We start from the raw sequence: 16,838 nt of genomic DNA, 5'->3' as shown, positions 1-16,838 counted from the left end.
CTACCTAACTCTTTTCTCTCTTTTATGCCTCTTTGTAGACCTGTATTAGGATCTTTGATTAGTGGGATTTGACTCGATTGAGTCTAAGAAACTTAACACGGACCACGGTGAACCTGGGACGATCAAGTCATCGTCCCCTCCTGGACCCCGCCGCCCCGTCGACCAAGCCGGACCAGGCCGTGGAGGGACTACCTGTTCTGGCTGTCCACGGCGCCCATGGACCACTCCCGCCCTCTCTGGGAGTTCCACGTCCTCAGACTTCCCGACGTCCGAGGCCACCGCCACCGTCGCCATCCGCATGTACCACTCCCTCGGCGACGGCGTCTCGCTGCTTGTCGCTGCTCATCGCGTGCACCCGCAGCGCCGCGGACCCGGCGCGGCTGCCGGAGCTGCCGCCCGCGCCGCGCCGCGCGGGCCCCGTCTACGCCCGCCCGCGCCCGCCGCTCTCTGCGGGCTTCGTGGCGCTCGCGCTGTGGCTGTGGTCCTACGTCGTGCTCGCGTGGCACACGCTGGTGGACATCGTGTGCTTCGTGGCCACGGCGTGGTTCCTGCGCGACCCGCGCACGCTGTTCATGGCCGCGTCCGAGGGCGTCGAGTTCCGCCGCAAGCGCTTCGTGCACCGCACGCTCAGCCTCGACGACGTAAGTTCGTCAAGAATGCCATGAAGCGTATAAGAGCTTCTCTTGTTTGCTACTCCTAATTCAGTTCTCATCTTCTAAAGGATTGACCCAAATTTGTCCTGTTCGCTTAGAACTTACCAGTCGGCTTATCAGCTACTACAGTATTTTTCTCTCACAACGAAACAGCTTCAGCCGGCTTTAATACCAGCCGAACAGGACTATCGTGTGATGGCTTCTACAGACTGTCAACGATGTCCTTGTTGGAGTGACCAATGCAGGGTTGTCGCGGTATTATTTACGTAAGACCAGTGAGTGTAAACCTGTGATTCCATGCGCATCAATACTAAATCATGTTCCACATTAGCATTCTGCATCTCCGTCGCAACATGCTAAAAACCAGGCTACATTTTATCCTCATATTTCTTGATTTTCGTCAGGTGATACCAACAGCGAGAGGAAAAAATCACAGAGCATTCGCGTCCGATCAGCTCTCCTCGTCAACATTAGGAAAACATCTGGTTTACATGTAATTGTTTCATCTTTTTTTTATGAATATATCAACACTTGGGGCGGCCTTTAATTTAGTATTGTCCTTGGATAATTTATTCTGAACCCGCAATTTGATTTTGAGCAGGCATTGTCGGAAATGATGGATTCTGGCAAGAACAATGGGGGCAAAATGGGGGAACCTGATTGGTTACATGAAAAGAGACAGTGCAAATTGTAAAGTGCAGGACAGGACTAGTATATATATCAATATCGTTCAATCAATTGTGGTGGAATCACAAAATGGATATTATACGAAGGAATTCAACATCGACTATAGGTAGCTGTTCCATTAGAATGTAGCAATTCCACATATACATAAACATGTTAGCCTTAAAAAACGGGAGCATGCACGTGGTATATAAACAGAAGATAGCATATAAGATTCTACTACTCCCTCTGTTCGAAATTATAAATCGTTCTAGCTTTTCTAGGTACATTGCTTTTGTTATGCACCTGGACTACGTTATATCTAGATGCATAGCAAAACCAATGTTTCTATAAAAATCAGAAACTACTTATAATTGGAATGGAGAGAGTACAAGTGTACAACATAACTGTTTCCACTAGATGCATCCAAGAACTCGACTTTCCTGAAGCTACAAAGACCACAAGCCAACCGTGCAATACCCAGGTTGACAGAGAAGTCTCATTTCCTGCCCTATTCTAATCTCACTTTGTCCCTCTGTAATACAAGTAATTAGTGATGACGTGTGATCAGTTTACAACATGATAATAATGTAGTGCTACGATTAATCATTCTATTGCTATTTGTGGTGCTAGAGGTAGCTGTAACTGATCTTGTACCCTAGCTCCTAGCTTTTCTCATGGGAACCTAGCTATGTTTATGCTTTGCTAACTGCTACATGTGCTTCCTAGTTTGGTAACATCAATAAGTTAGGATTACTGTTTGACGTGACACCTAATTCATGAATGCTTAAATTCCTTTATGAAAATCACCAAAGTGCATGTTCTTTAGCTTACCGCTTCCTTCATTACGGTTGATCAGGTCAACCATGGCTAGTAGCCTATTTACTTGCTGTCTTCTCTACTCACAAATATGTTTGACTTAAATCAATTTTTTTTATATAATTTTGATCACTCATATAAAATTTGTATAGATTGACATTGGAGTAGGTCTACCGCTAGCTAAAAGAAATTCGTCTACCGCTAGCTAAAAGAAATTCCTCTACTGTCTTTGTGTTCCTTATGATATTAGGTTCTCCATTTAACGACTGTTAGTGTTTTTGTTATGATAATCTGTCATTGGTGCAAGACCTGCGTATGTAGCTTAGCTCGCAAAACATCTGAACTTTGCTGTAAGTTCTGAGTTCCGGTGAGATAAAATATCTCTGAAATATAATAAACTGCATATGTGAAGGACTAGAATAAGATAGGGATGTTTATATGCAGCTAATATTATTAGGAATAGAGCTCATAGAGCCATAGTGACTAGCTGTACACTTGCATATATCACTACTGTTTAGTAGAAACTAAATAAAATGAATACTTTGGTTGTTGAGCTATTTGTACCGTCATAAGTTTCTGGACTTCTCTTTAAATTCATTTCAAAACTATCTTTGTACTACCACTGTACACAACCTTGTCCAAACTGCTAACACAACTTTGATTAAGAGCCTAAAACCGTGGCTTCTAGGTGTTGCCACCACTGAGTTCATCAAAACAAGCATCTGCAGTTTCAGACTTTGGTTATCGATCCTTTCCCTTCACTCTTGTACAAACTTTCAGACTAGGTTGCAAGCAAACAATACAATGGGCATTCAAACTTCCATGGCTTAAACCAGTGCTAAAACCTTTGGCTATCACAACAACATCACTGGAAAGGATAAACTCTCCTATCCTTCTTCTACACCAAGCATAGGAGCAGACGACTAGATAAACAATTAGGTAGTATAGTTAGGTTTCTCTGGTTTCTTGACCAAGATAAACAAGGCTACACGGTTGCTGCGAAATTCAGGGTGCCATTGGTCCTGCTCGATGCAAAAAATTAGGAAGTCCTCCATTGCTGCCTCCAAGAAGCACTCCAGCACAGCATCTATACAATCATATGCAAAACATTTATTTGGCGTCTGATGAGTCAGTCAGTCGATCCGATTCCAAAAGAAAACAGAGAACGCAAAGGAGAAGCCTAACCGTTGCGAAGCTCTCCAGCTAGAAGTATAGTGGTGTGTTTTCCTGAGAGCTGGTTGAGAGTGGCCAGGAGATCGTCCACCGCTTCCTCATTGTATATGACATCAGAGCCGAGCACTGAAAGAATTGAACAATCACCATTGATCACATTTATCGTATTCTATGAAGATGAACTGAATCAGAAGCAGACAGCAGTTTAATTTCCATGCAAGAAACAGGGGAAAAAGCAGAGGCGAACAGACCGAAATCGGGCAGTGGCTCCTTGAGCAATTCATGGTGAGGATCGTCGCCCCACACAAGCTCCGTGACCCGAGCGGAGCCCGGGACGTGGGGGTCGTCGACATTAAGGGCGACGTTCTTCCTGAGCAGCTTGAGCCGGTCGGGGAGGTCGGTGAGGACCACATGGGCGCCCAGCAGGGCGGCGGCGCACCCCACCAGGCCGCACCCCGACCCGAGATCCACCGCGCGCGCGCCGCGGAGTAGCAGCCGCTGGGAGTCGACGGCGTGCTCGAGGAACTTGGCCAGCACGACGCCGCTGTCCCAGACGACCGCCCCCGTGACCCCCGGGGTGGACATGGAGGAGGGGGACTGCAGCAGGGACAGGCGCCGCCCGCAGGCGTCGAGCTCGAAGGCGTGCGCGGCCTGGCGGACCAGCGCGTTGTTTCGGTGCGCCTCGGGCTGCCCCAGGCCCCACAGCAGCATCGTCTCCCCCGCCGCGCTCTCCACCGGTCGCACCGCGCCGCCGTACGCGCCCATCCCGCTGCCCATCATCCGACTCGGCGGCGGCGGCGCTCTATCCTCTCTCTGTCTGGAGATTGGAGAAACGTGAGTATTGGGCCGATCTGGGCCGACCGTGAGTTCGTCCAAGGCCCAGCGGGGAATGGCTCCTCCTCCTCCTTCCTCGATACGGTTCAAGCTGGCCCCACCACCGGCCCTGTGCGAATGCGATGCCACCCACCCGCCGCCCCACCTCGACTGGGGACGCAATTCAAAAGGTGGCCAGGGGAAGGGAAGGCGCTCCTCGTCGTTAGCAACGGCTAATTAAGCCCACGCAAAACAGACCCTCTTCCTCCTCCTCAGCGGCCCCGCCTCGTCGTCGTCATCCCCTACACGGCTACACCCGACCAAGGAGGAACAACGAAGGGGAAGCACTGTTGCTCTCGGAGACAGAGGACTATGGAAGCAGAAGCAGCAGCAGCAGCCGCCACCGCTGCCCCGTGCCTCCCCTCTCACTCTCCGAGGATCAGGGCCGCTCCGGTCAGAGTGGTCGCGAGGATTTGCCCCGGTGGAGACCCCGCTGGTTCCTTCCAGGTCGCCGCCCGCGTCCCCGATCCGGCCAATTCCTCCTCCGCTTCGGTCTCCTTCATCCCCCGTCATCAAGGAGGCCGCTCCTTCTGGGTACGTTCGATTACATTTCCTCCACCTTGCTCCTTGCCGATTATTTAAGATCCGGTCGATCTCGTCAACTAAGCTGGCGTATTTTGGTCTGCAGAAGCATGACTCCCCACAAGCATCGCGAGTACAAACTCGATTGGTGCTATCTCAACGACAATTCGGACACAGACATCTTCCAGAATGAGGTTAAACACCTCGTGGATAACATATTTTGCGGCGACGGACGCAACCACGCATGTGTAATCACTTGCGGTTCCATTGCCAAAACCCACCTCGTTATGGTATGTTTCTTTCATTTCTGATCAGATGTCTACTCTGAAAATTATAAGAACTGCATATTTTAACTGCCTTTCTGGCTTCAACCAAGTTCACTCATGATTGAAATTCTGATGCAGGGGTCCGAGGATCATCCTGGCTTGCTTACCATGGCCATGAAGCGAATCCTTGACTGCGCAAAACCCATCAGGGCAACCGTCAGCCTTTCCTCTTATCAGGTGCTTCAAGACAGCCATGTATTTGATATTTTGGAGCCCAAGGACAGCGAGATCCTTGTGCGAGAGGATGCCGATGGAAGGACTCACCTCAAGGGCCTCTCCAAGGTACCCTATTTGCTTTTTTTTTTTCTAAATTTATGTTCCTGTCTTCCTATTTTCTCAACCACCCGTTTCTCTGAAATTAATCACTTAACGCAGGTTGGAATTAATTCAATTCAGGAGTTTCAGAATTTGTGTTATGGGAGCGACAAACTCCAAAATCCCACCAAAGTTTCCAACCAAGCTAGAGGACACCGTGGTTTTATTATTTTCATTTCTAAAATTGATCAGAATGGTAGAGAATGTTCTGTAGCAAATATGCATTTTCTTGAGTTGGCAGGTATGTACTTTTCATGCGTGAACTGTAGTTTTATATACTATCTTTTATCACTAATTTAGTTTTTGTTCCCTGATTTTCATTAGGCTATATCAATAACAAGCAAAAGAGCCATGGTGGAGGATTTGCTCAACCAAATTCTAAGAAGTCCTTATATGCCGTGATGGATGTTGTGCAAGCTCTAAACAGCCACCAGAGCTTCATACCCTATAGGAAGAGCAAAGTAACTCATATTTTGCAAGATTCTTTATGCAAGACAAGTGGTGCTTTATTAATAGCATGTTTGGTAAGGGTACTTGGCATCGACATTTTGTATGATGTATTTCTCTTAGTAGATTTTTAAGATAAATATCAAGGAAAATAAATGACTTCATGTACCATAAATTAAATGGTTGCATTGTTTTACTTTTATTGTTAATCTTCTATTGGTTTTGAAAAAAAAGTTCTATAAAATGGAAGGTGGTTTAATAATATTGCTTAGCTGCATGTTTCTTATATTAAAATAAAATATATGAGTACATGTTCTAGTGCCTTCGGTTAAAACTCAAAAGTTAGTGTATCCATGGAAGTCTTAGAAAAAGAATGTGGCTATTTAAAACTTTTGTTATCACTATTCTCTGTTTCCTTATGTTGCTATTATTTGACAGAATATGCATTTCTAAATTTAGCTTGGGCTATTTGTTATAACCTTCTCTATGTTACCTTACCATACTTGTTGGAATTGATACATTGCTACTATTACCATGCCAATCTAATGCTATGCATTCTTAGTGTAGGATGAAGTCTCCTGCCAAGATGCAGTCTCTACTGTAAGCTTAGCTTCGCGCTCAAGCCAAGTGGTCAATGAACAGTGCTACAACTTATCCTTAAGCACAAAAGGTTGTTCAAAGTCAAATGTAAACCTTTCAGGAAACACTAAGAATTTGTCAACGTCATTGTTGCCTTCTATCCAACAACGAAGTTCTATAGTGGAGAAGTCCGACAAAACTCAATTTAATAACAGTGCAGTAAAAGCAACTCGAGCTCTCAATGCCAATAAGAGGTCACAGTCTGATTTTGGATTTACTGCATTTGATACTATCATTTTGTCAGTATTTGAAACTAATGGTGGTTTTGGTGTTATTCAGATATGAAACAAGCACACATTCAGCGAAAAAAGCTGTAAACTTAGTCTCTGCTTCAACTAATTTGAAACACTCTGGTGCTAAGTCTATCCTGAGAGGAAGGTAACACTCTATTGATTAAGTCATGATTATCTCAATGCTTTCCACAATACCACTAAAATTGATCTTTCGTTGTCCAGGAATTTGTTTTTTCCAACTACTAGTTCATCAAAGGTACATAACTAAACTAGTTTCCTCTAATCCTCTCGCATAGTATGTAGGCGAAATGGGTACTAAAGTTGTCATTCTTATGTTACTAACTAATCCAAGTTGTAAATTATGAACTATGTAGGAAGATAAGAAAGATTTGGTGACAACTGCGGTAGTGAGACCTAAGGTTTGTATACTTAGCACCTTATATGTACACTTGTCATTGATCATTAGTGAACATATTTATATATTAGTTTTCTGTGCAATTTCATAGGAGGTATCGACATCAATTTGCATGGAAATCCAAGCCCTTCCACCAATTGAGGTACTTTAACTTCTATTGCTATTGCAAGTAGATGCTAGTCTTAAAACTAATTATTGATTGGAGCAATATGCAGGAGAAACGTGTCGACAGAAAAAACAATGTAATATCTTGTGAAATGCAAGAAGTAGTGCCTTGCAGCATGAAAGTAGTATCAAGTGATGTGAAAGAAGAGGTATACAACCCTTGAAAATAGGCAAATAGATGATATTTTGGTGTTTGCAATCCCAATCTGAATATCATTAATATGTATACTTTTTGTTCCTCTATTCAGGACCATTCGTCTTCAGCAGAGAACTTGTATGCTGACTTAGGCATGACATGCTCATCTAATGCAACTGGTATAACATCTTTTAACTCACTCTATTTCTAAAGGTTAATTAAGAAATGATAGTGTTCTCAATTGCCTTCACTTTCCAGATAAATCTAATGAGAAAACCTCAGCCAACATTATCCAATCCTCTCCAAAGATAAGTGACCAACTGAGAGAGATATCAAACTCATTGAAGCTTCTCAGTACTCTGCCATCGAGCATAGTAAAACAAAAAACAGATATAGTTCATGCCAAACCCTTTGACATAGTTGAAGCAGAACCAAAAACTCCTGAGATCCACTTAAAAGTTAGGCACGTTGAAGATCCACAAGAGTCACTCAAGGCTCACAGCACAGGGTTTAAGGTCAACTATTTTGAACTCATTACACACAATCAGTATTGTACCATTAGTTTTGGTGATAAATCATTTATTCTTTTTTCCTTCACAAAAGCAGAAATCCTTGGCTAAAGAGTGTTTGTCTTTTATAAACAGCGCTAGTAAGTAAGTATTATCAGTAACATATTATTTATTGTTGAGTTGACTTTATTTATGTTTTTCTAATGTATGTTTCCATATCAATTGCAGGGAGCAGTTAAAGAGTTTAAAGGTGCTCAGAATCTTAAAGATTATGCCCTCACTCTAAACGCAAATGATTACTTATGTCTTGCTAACATGTTGTTGATGTTGTAGGGTATTGGAGAGAAAAGAGCAAATTTTATACTTGAGCTTCGAGAGGAGTCACCAGAGCCATTGAAAGAGGTAGACCTTCTATATTGAATGCTTAAGAAGTTAAAATTAAATAATATAAAGTGGAGAATATCACCTAAACTGATTTTTCCCTTCCAGATTGATGATCTTAGAAGCATCATCGGGATGAGCAAAAGAGAGGTAACTCTAGATCTATGTGTTTTGTTTCGTTATTCTAATAAGTACAATCAAATTATCCAAATGCAAAAAAAAAGCTACACCATCACTGGAGAATGGAGATAGTGCATATCTATTACTCAAATGCACATTTTAGGTGATTTTAGCACACATGGTAGAAAGGTTACTTACAGTTGCTACCTTCTATTTTTTTCTGTTTCGTTCAGATCAATAAGATGGTGTCAGAGATGGTTTTGGACTCGGAGATGGACTAGGAAGGGTTCCGTTGATTTCTTTCCACCTAGGAAACGAGGCCATAGTTCTAAATAGTCCCAATTTAAATATTGATGCTTGTTGGTAGCGGATTGCTGCAGAATCCAAATGCTCTCGGGTGTTGCTTGTGAGAATAACCAGGTGTTTTGTTTTAAAAAAAAAGAATAATCAGGGATGTATTTGTTTCTTACACGTCTTGTGGAGGTATAAGTTTTATACATGACGTGTAATGTAAATACGAGCAAAGATTTGGAACGCTTTCAGGTTTGCTGTATCAGAAGCTATTATATTAGTTACCCTGTTATATTGTCACTGGTTAGTACCTAGTGTGCCGAAGACGCCAAGTTCAATCTAACACTCATGATAGAACTGTGAGAACAAATTCAGTTTCGCAGTTGCAGTTGCAGCACCTAAAGGAACTACCGCTAAGGCGCTAACACAGCCCCTGCTCACAACAGTTTCTACTATTCTAGTGTCTCCGCTACCCTGACATTTCAGCGTGTTCGGTAGGCTGGCTGGTGCTGGGTGAAGGGCATCACGACGCCTAAGAGGAGGTAAATTAGACAACTTAAAATTCTAATTCTAAACTATGGTCTCTTTTTCTAATATTAGCAAAGGCTATGCAAAAGACAAACTATCTAAATGTGCAACTACGGTTTTGCTAATGTGTTGCTATCTCTACCGCAAAATGAGTAATGCAATCAATGTACATACGAAAGCTAAAGAGCAAGGTAGAGATATGCAAATTCCCGTCGATAACTCCAGTAATTTTACCGAGGTATCGAGAAGCACGCAAGCTTCACCCTAGTCCTTGTTGGAGCCCCTCGCAAGGAATCCCTCGCAAGGGCCAAGCTCCTGGTCGGGTAACTCCGTGGATAGCCTCGGGCCTTCCCCACGCACAAGTGGGTCTCCGACGTGCCTTCCGGCAAGCCTCTCCCGGATGCTCCCCGCCGTCTTTCACTATCAAGCTTCCGGCCGAAACGCCGCGGGCCTTGTTCCCTCCGGTACACGGTGGCGGCCACACCACAAACGCGGTTGGTGTGATCTCGCAAGACTACAAGCCCCTCCGATGTACAACAATGGTGCGCGCAAACACCGAGTGGTAAGAGGTATGCAAACCTCACTAAACACTAGGCCTAAACCTAGAGCAAGCGCATAAGCGGTGGTCTAATCAACATAAACACTTCGCAAAACACATACGCTAATCACCTAATAAAACACTAAGCACTATGCAAGTGGAGATCACTAAAATGGTGTATCAACACCCTTGGTATGTTTCCTCAGCTCAACACTACTCAAATGGCCGGTTGGGGGTTTATTTATAAGGCCTACTGAGAAAGTAGCCGTTAGAGACGAAATCCTACTTTTCTGCTACTGACCGGACTCTTACCAGCGTCCGGTCAGCACTGACCGGACACGTCTAGTCACGAAAACGGCTCTCTGGAACCTTACTGATGTTGATCGGACTCTGGCACTCAGCGTCCTGTGCAGCATCCGGTCGCTGCTGCTGACACTGCTGTTGCCGAGCCTCTTGATCGGAGCGTCCGGTGCAGCGTCCTGTGCAGCGTCCGGTGCAGCGTCCTGTCACCTCTGTGAGCTCGTTTCTTCACGATCTTGTGTCTGGCTTAGTTCCTATCTTCGTGCTTGGACTTTGCTTGATATCTTGGGTCTTCTCTTGTGCTTCTAAAGTCTTGCTTATGGTGTTGATCATCGGATCATCACGTCGCCTTCGTCCAAGTCACGTCTTGCACCCTATTAAACTACAAAACAAACACTTGCAAATTCTTTATTCCAATTTGGTTGTGTTGGTCATCAAACACCAAAATCCAAAGTAAATGGGATTAGGGTCCATTTTCCTTATAATCTCCCCCTTTTTATGATTGATGACAACACGACCAAAGCAAGCAAATAATAGAATTTTGAAAATTGAAAAGTACCTACTTGCTAGGATGCAACGCAAGTGGATGATGCTAAAAGATACTACTTGTAAGATCTAAAAGATACTACATAAAAACTTATCTTGCCCTTGCAAAATGCCCCCATGTGGCATTATGAATTTAAGCCTTGCTTCCTACAAATTCTCCCCATTATATAGGCAATTCATTATCCTCTCTTTCTCGGACCATTATCACTTGTAAATTATTAATGCTTGCTTTTGGTCCTCTAAATTCTCCCCCTTTAAAATTAAACACAAAAAATGAAGACATTAGTAACACAAGGGAGGGTCAAACTTTGTGATCCTTTCTAAGCAGAGTGGAATAGGTCACAAAATTTGACTCTCACATTATATAGATTAAGCTCCCCCTAAATATATGTATATATATGATAGAAAGCAAGGCATATGCATATTTGGCAAATTATTGCTCAAGGGAATTTAGTCTATATAATGCATGGTGAAAGCATATAAATATCAAAATGAAATCAACATGAGGATATCGGTTTAGAAATACCACATGTGGAAATCAATTTGATTTCTACCACTTACAATAGGTGATGGATGTTTGAAGTATGATGCTTAACTCCGGGGACTCTATTTTCCTTGCAATGAGACTACTACACACATGATAAGCTTAAAAAGGTGTTAGTCTCAAAGCATCCAACTTGTAGATTAACCTCCCCCTAAATTTATGCACACAAGTGTGGGATACTTGTAGAAGTCATGCACATTGATTTGAGAATCAATAATACTACTTGAAAGATGACTTCTCATAAATGTGAGAATCATTTTCAAAGATGATATTCGGGAGAAATTATCTATAATTTGGTCTTTGGCACATATTAGATGTACAATTAAAAGACAAGCTATGTGCGTGCTCCTAAATAATTTTAAACCATGTAGGTTTGCTTCAAGGGTTAAGAATGAAACCAAGCAAATCTACCATAAGATATGCCTAGTGTATGCATGATAAAAGATGTAAGCATACAAATGCAAACATAGGCATAAAAAGTGACTAGATGCTATAAGATGCTAATTTGTAAGAAATACCACTTGAAGAAAGTACCAATTGAAAGTAATAACATCTAGTTACCTAACATGGAAGGGGAATTTGGGTCCATAGTATTCACTAACCCACTTGGCAATGATTTTATCCATCATGATGCACCCCATAAAATGTACCCATACTTTGCCAAGTCTCCAAATTCTCCGAAGTCCATTGGACTTCTCACTTCCCTTTCGGGATCCAAACTTTCTTGGTGCTCTTCATATTGGAAATGATTTCCTTTGGTACCCAAAAGTGTTTGACCCCATTGTTGACTTGCTTATTCACCTTGATGGCCACCACCTTGTCATTTTTCTTCTTCTTCAAAAGATAAGGTGTGGAGGTCTTCTTGTCCACCTTATTGGTGTAGGTGTTGGAGAGTTTGCTTGTTTGCTTCTTCTCTTTCTTTTTTGCTCCTCCCCCATTCTTCACCTTGCACTCATAGGACTTGTGACCTTCCTTGTGGCACACATAGCAAACCACGGTTTGTCCTTCATCAAGCTTTATCACTCCCTTGATGGTGTTATCTTGATGAAGTTGGGCTTGCTTCGCCTTGCCTTTCACTTGAGTCAAGTTCTTGGTGAGGCGAGCTACTTCTTGCTTGAGTTGCTCATTCTTCTTTGCAACCTCTTGTGTGCATGTATCTACAATAACTTTCTCAACACAAACTTGGTTACACAAAGATGAGTCTAAACATAAATCATTACAAGAAGTAGAGGCATCCTTTTTAGACATGTTAAAGATAGAGCTTTTCTTTTTAGATGCCTTGGTGGGTGTTGTACTAACGGCTTCAAGCTTAGCAACTTTATTAGTTAGCTCATTATAATGTTTGCACATGGTTTCTATTTTAGCAAGCAAACTTTTATAAGCATCTTGTGAGCTACCTAACTTTTTTTTTAATTTTTCATTTTTCTTTACAAGTTGCTCATCATTGATTGTGCATGCATTTGTTGGTGCACTAGCCTTAAATTGCTCAATTTTAGTAGATAGTTCAACATTGAGATTAGCAAAGTTCTCATATTGTTTAAGCAAAGTTTTGTATGCTTCTTAGGAACTATCTAGCTTCTCTTTTAATTTTTTGAACTTCTTTTGTTGACTAGTGCAAACTTTAGCATAATTAAGATTTTGTTGCACAATTTCATCATAAGAAGGCATTTTATCATCACTATCACTCTCACTAGAGGATGAGCTTTCGTTACCTCGTGCCATAAGGCACATACGAGAAGAGCTTGATGATGAGTGCTTACGGCCTCACCTCTTGTGATGGTGTTCTTCTTCACTTGAAGAATCATCCCATGACTTTATTTATGTGAGGGCTTGTTCTTGCATGCCTTCTTCTTTGTCTTGGGTGTGGGCTTGTTTGGACAAACTTCCACAAAATGCCCCAACTCGCCGTATCCATAGCATCCACTTTTTCTTTGCTCATTTCTTTGATTGGTGAAAATGAGATCTTGAATTTGGATGGGCACACCCTTGACATTGAGCCTTTAGATCATCTTATCCACCTTGTTGATAAGTTTGATTGATTCTTCATCAAGATCGGAGATGGAGGAGGAAGATTGATCATCATCACTTGAATCTTCATCATCATCATTATCATCCTCATCTTCTTCTTTATCTTCACTTGAGGAGCTTGAGCTTGAGCTTGTCTCAACTTGCTTGCCCTTCATCTTCTTTTTCTCACTACATGCGAGAGCTTTGCCTTTGCTTGAAGAAGAGGCTTCTTCTTGACCCATCTTGCGTGACATTTCAAATGCCACTATCTTGCCAATGACTATTCCTAGGGTCATGGTGCTCAAGTCCTCCATATTGTGAAGGATGGTGATGATGCTTGTATATTTCTTTTGTGGTAACACAGAGATGATCTTCCACACGATGTCCGCATCATCTAGCTTTATTAATCCTATTGAATGGAGCTCATTGATAATTAGATTCAAATGAGAATACATATCATGAACAAGCTCGTTATCATTCATTATAAAGGAATCATAATTTTATTTAGCTAGACAATGTTTTTGCTCACGGACATTAGATGTGCCGTCATGGAGCTCTTAAAGTTTTAACCAAATTTCATGTGCTGTATTTAAAGTGGATACTTGGTTAAATACATTCATGCTAAATGATTCAAACAAGTAATTCTTAGCTCTAGCATTGAAATGCATTTCTTTTTCATCACTCTTTGTGGGTTTTTTGAGATTGTTAATGTGTTTCATCCCATCACGAGTGACTCTCCAAACTAACAAATCAACCGCCTCAAGATAGCAAGCCATTTTAGCTTTATAATAGGGAAAGTTAGTGTCATCAAAGTGTGGAGGCCTAGAGATATCCATCCCAACCACTCTAAATAGCGTCGGCTCAACGGCGGTTAAGCCAAAGGTCCAATTTGAGGCAACCTTGCTCTGATACCAATTGAAGGGGATCGTGATGCCTAAGGAGGGGTGAGTTAGGCAACTTAAAATTCTAACTCTAAACTATGGCCTCTTTTTCTAACCTTAGCAAAACCTATGCAAAAGACAAACTATCTAAATGTGCAACTACGGTTTTGCTAATGTGTTGCTATCTCTATCGTAAAAGAAGTAATGCAATCAATGTAAATGCGAAAGCTAAAGAGCAAGGTAGAGATATGCAAACTCCCATCGATGACTCCGATATTTTTACCAAGATATCGAGAAGCGCACAAGCTTCCTCCTAGTCCTCGTTGAAGCCCCTCGCAAGGACTCTCTCGCAAGGGCCAAGCTTCCGATTGGGTAACTTCGTGGATAGCTTCGGGCTTTCTCCACACGCAAGTGGGTCTCTGACGTGCCTTCCGGCAAGCCTCTCCTAGATGCTCCCTGCCGTCTTCACTGTCAAGCTTCCAGCCGAAACGTTGTGGGCCTTGTTCCCTCCGGTACACGATGGCGGCCACACCATAAATGCGGTTGGTGTGATCTCGTAAGACTATAAGCCCCTCCGATGTACAACAATGGTGCGCGCAAGCATCGAGTGGTAAGAGGTATGCAAACCTCACTAAACACTAAGCACTATGCAAGTGGAGATTACTAAAATGGTGTATCAACACCCTTGATATGTTTCCTCAGCTCCACACTACTCAAATGGCCGGTTGGGGGTCTATTTATAAGCCCCACTGAGAAAAGTAGTCGTTGGGGATGAAATCCTGCTTTTCTGCTACTAACCAGACTCTGACCAGCGTCTGGTCAGCACTGATCGGACGCATCCAGTCATGAAAATGGCTCTCTAGAACCTTACTGATGTTGACTGGACTTTGGCACTCAACGTTCGGTGCAGCGTCCTATGCAGCGTCTAATTGCTGCTGCTGACACTACTATTGCCGAGCCTCTTGATCGGAGCATCTGGTGCAACGTCCTTTGCAATGTCCGGTGCAGTGTCCTGTGCAGCGTTCGGTGCAGCGTCCTGTACAGCATCCTGTGCAGCATCCGGTGTGGCGTCCTATGCAGCGTCCTATGTAGCGTTTGGTGCAGCATCCTGTGCAGCGTCCTATCACCTCTATGAGCTCATTTCTTCACGATCTTGTGTCCGGCTTAGTTCCTATCTCCGTGCTTGGACTTTGCTTGATATCTTGGGTCTTCTCTTGTGCTTCTAAGGTCTTGCTTATGGTGTTGATCATAGGATCATCACGTCGCCTTCGTCCAAGTCACGTCTTACACCCTATTGAACTACAAAACAAATACTTGTAAATTCTTTAGTCCAATTGGTTGTGTTGGTCATCAAACACCAAAATCCGAAGTAAATGGGATTAGGGTCAATTTTCCTTACAATGGGCTTATTAGCCTAGCCGTTCGGTAGCCCAGCACCAGTCGCACCAGCCGAACGGCTAGTCTTATACCCGTTGCTCGGTCCAACGTGTGGCGTCTCTCACTTTCTCCCATCGGTGGCTAGGGTTCCACGTACATGCACCGCTCGTCGCCGTCTCTCTGCGTGTTTACTGACGGTGGTCTACGCCATGTCACCGAGCACCGTCGGTGGCCATCGGATCTGAGCGTGGCCGCCTCTCTATGTCGTCCACCTCGTTGGGGCTGTGGTGACAGTGACATCCTCCTCCTTTCCCCACCCCGCCTCCATCGACGGCACCTTTGGCCAGCAAGGTAACCCAAATCCCACGCCATCGTCCTTTCACCTGGCCGCCTCTGAGTCACAGCTATTCGTCTTGTAGTTTGACCCCTGCGCGGCTAGGGTTTCCCACACTCTCTTCGGGCCTCGATGATAGTGCTCTCGGCCTCTCTCCCTGGACCTTGCCTCCATCAACGGCGACTCCTTCCAGCACGGTAAGCCCTCTGGAACCCGACATTGCCGTAGTTTGACCCCACCAGATCTGAGATCCAACATGTATTCATGTCTGCTACTATATGTGTCGGATAGAAATTCCCACATCTTGTTTCTATTTTACAGAACTGCTCTACCTACAAATTTTAGGAAGTTTCTGATTACTTTCTGAACAGATATGGTAGATGATGCTTAATGGCTTAGTTAACCTTTAAATCACCTTTTGGTATCAACTAATAAGTTGTATTACTTTTCATAAGCTTTCTAAAATGTTAAGTTTTTGTAAACTAGAACTCTAGTTATAGCTGTTCTAATTTCAATGCCAGATTCTGTCCAAATTTGGACAAAAGTTGTTTCCTTGTAATGTTTGACCCTATTAACTATGGAATTAGCTCTTGATGATAGTTACAAAGTTGTAGGTGGTTTCTTAAGCTTTTCAAAAAGTATAGGATCACCCTTATGGGATCTCTATATTTTCAGTTATGATTGATAGAAGTGACTGCTATGCTGCTGTTCTGAATCTGTGTGTACATAGAGTTGATTGTTTTAGCTCATTCTTGCCTAAGTGATGATAAGTATAGCTTAAGGCTTCATTAGTGTTAACTTAGTACACAATAAATTCTCTGTTGATATTCTAGTTCATATTATGTCAGACAGTACACATGTAATGTTCTTCACCCCTGTAAATGTTCAAATTTTTAGATTATGTTTATCATCTTACAAGTGTGCTCTATGATTGCAATACAGACATAGAAGGGACGTTTCATCCAGTTGTGAGCAACGCTGCCCAAATTGGCAGCATCGTCGGCTTTGTCTTGCTCTCCAACTGCTGGCAGCTACTACAACCTCCGCTCAAAACGCCGCAAACGGACACAAAAGGCAAGTTAGGGATATGATTTGGCAATTTG

General features: G+C 43.1%; 1 protein-coding gene and 2 pseudogenes across 1 annotated transcript; 2 read left to right on the top strand and 1 right to left on the bottom strand.

Moving 5' to 3' along the window:
• The first annotated feature begins 216 nt into the window (after window positions 1-216).
• On the top strand, window positions 217-1,450 carry LOC136534316 (wax ester synthase/diacylglycerol acyltransferase 11-like; annotated as a pseudogene).
• Window positions 1,451-2,769: 1,319 nt separating this feature from the next.
• Window positions 2,770-4,195, bottom strand: LOC136534318 (uncharacterized). The gene is made up of 3 exons (XM_066526776.1): window positions 3,560-4,195; window positions 3,321-3,434; window positions 2,770-3,222 (listed from the first exon to the last, which is right to left on the bottom strand). Exons 1-3 carry the CDS (start codon window positions 4,086-4,088, stop codon window positions 3,071-3,073), a joined length of 795 nt encoding a protein of 264 aa, XP_066382873.1. The 5' UTR covers window positions 4,089-4,195; the 3' UTR covers window positions 2,770-3,070.
• A 163-nt stretch (window positions 4,196-4,358) lies between these two features.
• Window positions 4,359-8,949, top strand: LOC136534317 (kinesin-like protein KIN-10B; annotated as a pseudogene).
• Window positions 8,950-16,838: the final 7,889 nt, after the last annotated feature.

Source organism: Miscanthus floridulus, unplaced genomic scaffold (assembly GCF_019320115.1).
Source record: "Miscanthus floridulus cultivar M001 unplaced genomic scaffold, ASM1932011v1 os_1806, whole genome shotgun sequence".
NCBI lineage: Eukaryota > Viridiplantae > Streptophyta > Magnoliopsida > Poales > Poaceae > Miscanthus > Miscanthus floridulus.
Note: the sequence above shows the minus strand (reverse complement) of the source record. Positions and strands in the feature narration are given on the sequence as shown.

Coding starts and splice junctions, on each gene's coding strand:
- LOC136534318 (XM_066526776.1), bottom strand. CDS start 4,088: ATGATGGGCAGCGGGATGGGCGCGTACGGCGGCGCGGTGCGACCGGTG. Junction 3,435..3,559: donor GGAGCCACTGCCCGATTTCG/GTCTGTTCGCCT, acceptor CAATTCTTTCAG/TGCTCGGCTCTGATGTCATA. Junction 3,223..3,320: donor AGCTGGAGAGCTTCGCAACG/GTTAGGCTTCTC, acceptor ATGATTGTATAG/ATGCTGTGCTGGAGTGCTTC.